General features: G+C 43.7%; 1 protein-coding gene across 1 annotated transcript in view; it reads right to left on the bottom strand.

Moving 5' to 3' along the window:
* Positions 1-1416: 1416 nt before the first annotated feature.
* LOC132446810 (uncharacterized) overlaps positions 1417-10000 on the bottom strand; it is a 13728-nt gene continuing 5144 nt past the window's right edge. Inside the window, exons 2-6 of the mRNA XM_060037275.1 lie at positions 9613-9994; positions 3949-4034; positions 3708-3765; positions 2717-2803; positions 1417-2432 (exon numbers count right to left, since the gene is read on the bottom strand). Coding sequence (XP_059893258.1) covers positions 2308-2432; positions 2717-2803; positions 3708-3765; positions 3949-4034; positions 9613-9994 — 738 coding nt within the window. The 3' untranslated portion in view covers positions 1417-2307. The remainder of the gene's footprint in view (positions 2433-2716; positions 2804-3707; positions 3766-3948; positions 4035-9612; positions 9995-10000) is intronic.

The following is a 10000-nucleotide window of genomic DNA, read 5'->3' as shown; positions in this document are numbered from 1 at the left end:
GGGGGAGGTGTCTCGCCTGTATACGGGCCATTTCGGGATGAAAGACCAAAAGCGAGATGAATTCTCAGAGGCACACACATTTCATTGATTTCACCTTCTTCTCCAGGAGCTGTGTCTGGATGACTGCCAGTTTGGTGATTCAATCAGCCCAAAGTTCATGACTGATGTTGAGAGAATCCATTGCAGCTGATATGAAATCCAAAAGACTCTCATTGTTAACATTGGCCAGTGGGTGAGTAATGTGATTGCTAGAAAAGGTGAACAGAAGAAAACACTGACCCACTATGAGGAATCTTTAAGCCTGGCCCACTGTCGTTTGCTGAACTAACCCTACATTAGTATGCAAACAAGGTTTATGTCATCACTGAGTAGGCTACTTTTTTGGACTTGCCATTAGGGTAAGGGTTAGGGTTAGGGTTAGGGTTACGGTTAGGGTTAGGGTTAGGGTTACGGTTAGGGTTAGGGTTAGTTTACAGCAGATTGCCTTGCAATCTGCTGTAAACTCATAGGGAGACACCTTAATAAAGTTCCTGCAAAACGTATAAATTACATTCATAAAGTCAATGAGAGCTAAACGGTAGGAATACAGCATGTGATACATTTAAACCATTACTGAATCCTGCCTTAGAATGTGATTGAATTATTATTTCTGTTTTACCTCCGGATCAACAGTAGGTGGTAGCATCGAGCCTTGATAGGGAAAAAAGGGAAAAGAGAAGAAGGAGAGGAATTTAGTGTAGTATTTGAACATAAATCTTGTCGATTTACAAACAAATTTGAGCAATCTTTCACATTGAAAGAGGTGGGTATAATATATACCCAATAATATATATTTGAGCTGTAGAGCTATGTATTGTTAGCCTGATCATCTGTCTAGAGAAAGGGCCACAAGTCAGCACCACATGACCAACCAGCGACGTAGACTAGTTGGACTGGAGGGCGCTAAAGGTGAACTGATGACTAAGCTATCGCACAGGGCCGAGCACTTGGACCTGAGTCACCAAGGCAGCTTAGCGAGGAGTAGGGATGGTGATCCCTTTATTCCTGGAGCTCTAAGCACCAGCGGTACCACCACAAAGGAGCATAAGGGCCAACTCTGAGTTGCTTCAGCCTTTAAAGGGGACCTCAACTGTTGATGAATGAGTGGCATAACGTTTGATTTAACACTAGTCCGCTATGAAATTAAAAAAACGAATTGATAATGCACACACACAGTTTTCTAGTTTTTGTTTTCAATATTTATGCTCTATGATGTAAATTGTCTTTGAGTGACCTCCATAAGAGAGCTATATAAATCCTATCAATTTTTTTATGATTATTTAAGACAATGAAACAATTTTGAATTGATAAACTCATCATTGTTCTGCACTGGAAGAACAATCAGCTATATTTGTGAAATAAAACAGAGACGCAAATAAACTTTTTTTTGTTGCATTTTTATTAACAATATCCATTATAAACATGAATACATAGGATTAGTAATTAGAGATTACATGAAAATTGATATGTTTAAACATGCTACATACAATAATAAACCGTTATAATAAACATGATACCAAAAATAAGTGATGTGCTGTGATGCATTAGAAAACATTCTGATTTGGTCTGCTGCAATCCGGTCAGGGACGGTTTTGCGTGGTACGGTTTGGTTTGTAGATTGGTTTAATCCATTTTGACATGGTTTAATCCAGCCTGGCTACTTTCCAAAATCTATTTGTTCACACGCCATTATTACATTATCAAACTGAAATAACTGCAGGGAAACTTAGCCACTGCACACCGAGCAAGCTTCTAGATGAAAATGTATAAAAACAATCTTAGGGAGTGGGTTTTAACACCTGTTCCTGTTATATAAATCCTTTAGAGCTCAGCCTCTCACTGCTGAGAGAGAGTGATAGAGAGACAGAGATGCTCTTAAATATGGGAATGTTCCTGTCTAGTGTCCTTGGCAGCTGAACTCTGAGTGGTCAGGATTTGTTGCAACCGGATCCTGTTCTGAACTCTTCAACTTCCAGCATCCATACAGACAAACAAACAAGCAAACATGCACACACACATACACACACACACACACACACACACACACACACACACACACACACACACACACACACACACACACACACACACACACACACACACACACACCACACACACACGCACACACACACACACACACACACACACACACACACACACACACACACACACACCACCCCCCGTCCCCTGGTCCCCCTCCAGCCAGGTTATCCTCCTCTATGTCTCTTTAGCAAGCGACCCCCTCCTCTTCCTCCCCGTCCTCCTCCGTCAATCCTCCTCATCCTCCCCTCCGTTGGCACTGCCCCCCTGGTCTCCATGGTGTCGGGCGGCATTGGGGTGACGCAAGGCTGTCGTCGGCAGGAAGTGCAGCGTCCGCATATCTTTTGAGATCTCTAAAGAATCAGTCGGTCAAAATTATTATTGCTTCTCATCACTTAATGATATTTAGTTAGATTTGACCTCTCAAATATGCATACTTTATACATTTATTTCCTTTTCTAGTTGGGTTTCTTTCCCCTGTAAAGCACTGCAATTGCTGTTTTGTATGAGTGCATTGCTACTGCATTAACATACTACTAACGTGTATCTCTGAATTAGTCCTGAAGCGGATGTGCTAGATTGGGCCGATAGACACACAGTATTAGTGTGTGTTTATGTCTGATCCAAAATCCCTTACCCTCAGGCTCGCCATCAGAGGAGGAGCCATCCTCTTTCTCTACAGAGGCCCAGGACTCCAAGTGGGCCTGGGCCATCCTCTGAACAACTGGGAGGGGGGGGAGAGACAGAGAGAGGGGTCAGAGAGAGGGAGAGGGAGAGGGTCAGAGAGAGGGTCAGAGAGGAGAGAGAGAGAGAGAGAGAGAGAGAGAGAGAGAGAGAGAGAGAGAGAGAGAGAGAGAGAGAGAGAGAGGGAAAGAGAGAGAGAGAGAGAGAGAGAGAGAGAGAGAGAGAGAGAGAGAGAGAGAGAGAGAGAGACGAGAGAGGGAGAGAGAGAGAGGGAGGGAGGGAGGGAGGGAGGGAGGGAGGGAGGGCGGGCGGGCGGGAGGGAGGGAGGGAGGGGAGGGAGGGAGGGAGAGAGGGAGGGAGAGAGAGAGAGGGTCAGAGAGAGAGAGACAGACAGAAAGGGTGAGAGGATGAGAGAGAGAGGGAAATAGAGATTATCTGCAAACATTATCCTTAATAATGGAATTAGTTAATAGTAGCAGTAGCTATATCTATTGTAAATATTGATGTGAGTCAATGTGTTTATGTGTGTGTGTGTGTGTGTGTGTGTGTGTGTGTGTGTGTGTGTGTGTGTGTGTGTGGTGTGTGTGTGTGTGTGTGTGTGTGTGTGTGTGTGTGTGTGTGCGTGCGTGCGTGCGTGCGTGCGTGCTATGTCGACACAGCTGTGGGCATATTCTCTAATCCAGGATGATCCAGACCATGCCTACAGCTGTTTCCGCCATTTATCATAACACCCACACACACACACACAGACAGACACACACACACACACACACACACACACACACACACAAAAACACACACACACATAGACACCAATTCCAGATGACGTCCTCGGTCAAAAGGCCACAGCAGAATTGTTTTTTGTCATTTTTAAGTGCTGTGTTCTCTGTAATCTCATAACCAGCAGTCCACTATGGACTGCTATGGACTCATGTAGAAAGTACCTTTGAGGGAAGGAGGTTCATATCCTGGTGGGGTGTTCCGGCTGGCCTTCAGTGCTCCCTGAAGGAATACATTGCAGATCATCAATAATAATAACAATAGGTTTTCTGAAAGAGATGCATATGGTTATATTCAGAGTATCACACAGTGACTGCATCCCCCTTGTTTGTCCCATATAGGGTGCTGTCCCTGCAGTTGGCTTTGCAGGTGGAGGCTTCTCTTTAAGTGTCAGCAGAGTCCTACCTTAAGAGACACAGCCCCCTCCTCTGGAGACGCAGGATCGGACAGCGTAAAGAGCGTCGCGGGAAGGTGGGCCTTCGTCGCCGTATCTTCGCGGCGGAGAGAGAAAGGGAGACGGAGACATGTGGATCTCGTACACAGTATACAGCAATGCTGAGCCACCGCCCCGAGGACCGCACTCAAAACAGGAACCGTAAATGAGAACATGACGCGATGGAGGACCTCACAGACGCCCTCGTTGGCCTTTGGATCCTGACAACGTTGGCGTTGTCAAAAGTAAACGGAGAGCTTTGATTTTTCTGGATGAAAAGCACTATGACGTTTGCATTTGTTAGCAGATTTACAATGCGTCAATTAGTTGTTTTTATTCAAGGGTTGCTGTTGTAAAATAAATAATATTTTATATAGAAAATGTATTTGATTCTATATTTATGTAAAAATGACTCACTGAAATCAATTGAGAAATGTAACCCTTATAGTTCTTCATATTCAGAAAAAAAACCCAGCTCATTTGAATTTGTTTGCAAGACAGTCTTGGCCTCTCAGCTATGGCGACGATGTGGACGTATCTCAGTCTAGAGTCTATGTATTAATGTCTATAGTTAATCTTCGCTAAAACAGGTCGAGTATGATGGACTCACCACAAAACCACCACATCACTGTGTGAGTGCCGTGCGTTGCCACGACAAAGACCTCATATAATATATATACTTTATAATATTCAGGTTAACCTTCAAATGTATCATATTATACAGAAGCCATGCCTGCTGTTTTACTGTCCTCAGCAGGAATGGCACTCAGCCATCCTTGATTTAGAGTGTATTCACTTTGTAAGATATGTATTGTTCAGCGTGTAGACTGTTAAAAACAATATATGTCTTTTTCAAAAAGGTCTTTAAGAATATTGAAAAAGTGTGAAAAAGTAGTGTTGAAATTTGATGAAAACACTGGCCGCATTGATGAAAAAGCAAGTCATAAGAAAAACATTCAAATTAAGCCAAATGCAGAGCCAGTAGACCTGCCGTCACCAGGGAGACCAAAAAACTTCCAATCATTCCATGGTGTAATCCACTTTCTGCTCGGAAATGACACGGGTGCTTTATGGAGCTTTCCTAATAGTGGTCCAAAGGAACTATGTCATCAGCAAGAAGTTGTTTGTCACCTCGTAATATAATATGATTTCAATATGATTAGCCCTGATTGGGTCAACCCGGGGTCAAAATGTCTCCCACAATTTCCCACCCAAGAAGGGGTAAAAAAATGTCTGCTTCTCAGACAACATTGCATCTCCACCGATTGTGTGTTATGTATCTTGTTGTTCTTGTGTGAAGGAGGGTGGTTAGCAGAGGCGTTACGCAACAAAAACCATCTCCGCTTGAAATTACATTCTGTTCTTTTTTTGGTTCAACAGCAAAGTGTGATTACATACTAAAGAGATGTTAGAGAAACATCATGTTTCATAATTGGATTTCTATCGAACGACAAAGCTCATGTGATTTCTTGTTTCTCCGATGTTGCGTTCATCCCTATGAAATGACCCAACTGCCATCCTGGCTACAACAGTGTGAGGAGGCAACGTAGCGTTGAGTCCATAAGAGGGCATGAGTAGTATGCATGCTGGAAGAACCACACCCCCACTCGAGGTGCCTAAAACGTTCCAAACTGGACAAAGCAGCGACAACAAAACAAAGGAATTGACAAGGTCCCACAAGGTAGGCATCCGTAGGCGAGGTAGATAAAAAAATACAAAACACTCATTGAAACAACAACCTGAAAATCAGGCAGAAAGCGGGGGGAACCTGTTGAGCTATAATCTTAGTTTAATTGGATAGAACTGGTATGGGCCCATCCGTCAGCTAATGAGTCAAATGCTGTGGGCAGTGTCAGTTCAGGTTGACTGCGAGACTGACTCTGCTTAATGAGGGTCATGAGTTCACCTGTTTAACCCTGAGGCTTATAATACATCTCAGTGTTGTTTCAGAGGAAACAGGTCACGCAATGTTTTTGTGTAAAAGTGTACGTCTTCCATTCTGTGTGTTATTTAGAAGGTTTTGGATCAGCAAAGTCTGGCGAGTTAGAAAGCTTTGTTCAGGGCAGAGCGCACGCATGAATGGGCTTCAGAGTGGCGCGCCGGCTGGCTGCCTTCCAGAGTTCAGCACCAGTCATTTTAGGATGATCGGGAATATCGGCACTCTTAACAAAATAAAAGTCTCCCGGACCAATCAGTTTGGAGTTTGGGTCCGTCAGTTTAAGATGCCTTTTTGTTTGGCTGTTGAAGAGCTACACATGGTTTAAATAATGGCTAGCAATGAATACCAATCTGCATCTCAAATGTAGAATATATCTTCAGCCAAGTGTTAGGAAGAAAAGACAGAGATCTATTTGAGCCGGAATACTATAAAGAGGAAATCTAACAGTAGAAGACAGCAGATATGGGATAGCGATTTCAGAGTCCTGCAGTTCAGCGTACATGGAGGTTTATAAATGCAGTATTAGCAGTACTAAACCACTATTTTCAAAGTTAACTCAACAAGTTTTCTCATCGAATGGACGACAGTAGCAATGCTTTGTCATCGTCATGCTGCACAGACGGTTGACCTTTTACTTATAATAATAATAATAATACATTTAATTTATAGGTTCACACACACACACCGATGTGTATTTCTTCAGTATTACCCTTATTGAGGAGTATACTCATGACCAATTAGAGGAATGAACCGCAGGGCCACACAGATTTAACTAAGACTGTCTGGCATTGACACTGGAAAGAGTTTGATCACAATGTGGTGGCAGGGGATGTTTTTCTTTAGAGTGTCGCGGGGCCCCAGGCTATGTGATCTGCCTAATTGGATGGTCAAATGTTATGTTAATCGCAGCATCCCCATTGGCTATTCAGGAGGTCAGGGTCAAATGTGGGGGAAAACGATTTTTGTACCTTTGGCTTATACTGGTATATTTGATCCGTAGCAGTAAACATGGGATTCACACCTACATTTGAGTTCTGTGCAAACAGTTTAACCCACAAACAATTAGTTGTGTAAATGCAAACCTGATGTGTAACCTAAAACTTTTGAACCTTTTTTTTTTGTAGGTGCAAACCTTCGATGTGTAACTGCAAATTAAACATATTTGTTCAAATAAATTTGACACATTCACACATTTGAATGTTTTCACACAAAAGGTTTTCACACATACACACATGGTGTTGCACCAAGACAATACTTTTCAACCTAATTTGATCCGAAACAATCCACCTTTTCTCCGCCACACGCTATGTAAAGCATCTTAGAGACACTTTATGACAAACATAAACAACTGCAAACTTGAAGAAAGTCACGGAACAGAAGAAGTGCATGAGACGGTGAAGAAGGTGAACAGAAGCTGAGGGGTGCGTGAAGGGGGTACGATGACATGATGAGGGAACTAATGAGCGACAGGCGAGGGTGTAGTAGAACGGGTATGTGGAACCAATGGGCCGGATGCAGTCGGTTGGGTATTTATATGAGCACAACAAAACCAACAGGCTATTCCAACTGTCAACCATTAGTCATGGGAGCCAAAAGTAGCCATTTTTATGGACATACTACGGTTTCGCAGATTTCAACCTGACAGCTGCAATTGATGACGACAGCGCAAATACTGTGCAATGTGTTGCATATGATTGCAAAGAAAATGCTGGAATGTTTTTTTTTGCATGTCTATAATTATATTTGTTTTATTACAACTTGAGTTGACTGTTTGTTGGGGTCACTGCTCTAGGGTTGTATGGTTTATAAATAACATTTTAAAGTTTCATCATTTTAAAAGTCATCCTCCTGTTGAAATGCATTATGGGTTATCCATGCAACTGTAATTTTGACGGAAATAGTATGCACTCCGGGTACTTTTATTATATTCTTTGCATACAAGCCCATGTGTAAATATGAGTGTAGATATAACCCTAACCTACTAACCCGTATGCTAGGGTGCAGATTCAGATGCAGCCAGAGATGCTGTGACTGTGAAAAACCTGTGAGCCAGTTACATCTCAATAACCACCATCAAATCGAAAAACTGTGTTCTCATGAATCTCATGAATTTCAGAACAGTTTGTTCCTGGCAGGACGGTGGACAATGCATTCTGCCCGGGCTGGAGGTCTGCAGGCAAACAGCAGATGGTGAGACGTTTTAGGAAATCAATTTGAAGCGAATCTTTAAAAAAAGAATTGGAAACAACATTCCAGGGAGGCTTGTGTTTGTGGTGGACCAACATGACCTGAACTCCTCTCCAGAGCGCCAGGGTTACGCTCAGGGCGGCAGATCTTTAGGATGGGTGTTCAAGTCCCTGCCAAAAGGTTGGTTCTATGCCCATGTCCACAGCAGCCCCCTTGAAACAAGACGTCCTCATCCATACTCTGTCTTTAATGAATAAATCTCATTGCAGTGTAATTCGCTTTGGATGAAAAGCCTTGGTGTAATATGGCTATGAGTGTACTGGTTGCAGCGAGTTAGGGCTAGCATTAGATGTTGTTGAGAGGGATGGTACAATCAGAATGCATCATGGAATATTTTTGTTTGTGATACTCTGCCATTTCAGGATGACTCAAGAGAGTTATTTTTACATAAAATCCTAAATGAATCTAAATTTACCGTATCCTAGGACAAGCAAAACTATGTTTTGCAACATCTTGCATGAAAAACTCTCTGGCACTCTTGTCACTCCATAATGATAATGTCTCATAATAATGATAATGATTCGTTACTAAACAATGACGAAAACACTATTACTACCAAAAATAAACGCATGGTTGTACAAGAAATGAGGGGCGTGCAATTTGATATCCGGATGTACAGGGGAGAGATTATAGGGTTATTTTGTGACAACCATCTATTTTCTCTTACACTGCAAATAAGACAGTGTGTGTGTGTGTGTGTGTGTGTGTGTGTGTGTGTGTGTGTGTGTGTGTGTGTGTGTGTGTGTGTGTGTGTGTGTGTGTGTGTGTGTGTGTGTGTGTGTGTGTGTGTGTGTGTGTGTGTGTGTGTGTACACGTGTGTGTGTGTGTGTTGGGATGGGGGGGGGTTATGAATCATAAATCTCCTGAGTATTATTTCTGTTGACACACCTACACACACGCACACACACGCAATGGAGCACATCTCTCTCTAATACTTCCGGCACCCTGGCAGGTTTGTGTGTGTGCGCACATACATACACACACAAACACACACACATCACACACAGACACCATCACACACACACACCATCACACACACACACACACACACACACACACACACACACACACACACACACACCACACACACACACACACACACAGCACTACAATGTCTTGCTGTCACCTTTATGTAACACACAAACACTCAAACCCACAACACGTAACACACTCAATACAAGTCTGCTGGCTCCCATGTAAAGGGCAGGACACGTTCAACATTCGGAAGTAGCTCAATAGCACTCTGGTAGCATTACACCTCCACAGACCGTACAAATACAATATAGACGAACTAATTGGGTCCAGGGAAGAGGTTATTACACTCTCCAAACTGTTGATTTCATCCTTCCAACAATCATTGTAAACCCTTGCTCTGTAAGCACAGAAACACACAGTAAAACGGTAACACGCACACACACACACACACACACACACACACAGACACACCCACCATCTCCACCTGTCGCGAGTCGAGCTGGGCGGGGGCGCTGGAGGGCGGCGGGACGGTGAACTGTATGGTCCTCCTCCTCCTCTCCTTGCCCGGACCGGGCTCGGTCAGCTCCGCCTCGGTGGGCAGCACTGCGTCCATGCTGGTCGCGTCTAACCCCGTCCTGACCCGCGGATGTCCGGCGCACGCTCTCTGTGTAGAGATCGACTCTGAAACGAACATCAATACCCGCCCTCACGCCTTTCTCTGGGGTTTCAGACGCCCTCCATGTTGCCGGGGGTCCGGTCGCCGTTGACAGAGCAGTCTGTTGTGATCCTGTCCTGGAGCTCACTCTGTGAGCGCTGCTATGAGCATCCCAGTGTACGCTCACGTGGTCACCGCCTCCCTTCAC

Source organism: Gadus macrocephalus, chromosome 18, assembly GCF_031168955.1.
Source record: "Gadus macrocephalus chromosome 18, ASM3116895v1".
Taxonomy (NCBI): domain Eukaryota; kingdom Metazoa; phylum Chordata; class Actinopteri; order Gadiformes; family Gadidae; genus Gadus; species Gadus macrocephalus.
Note: the sequence above shows the minus strand (reverse complement) of the source record. Positions and strands in the feature narration are given on the sequence as shown.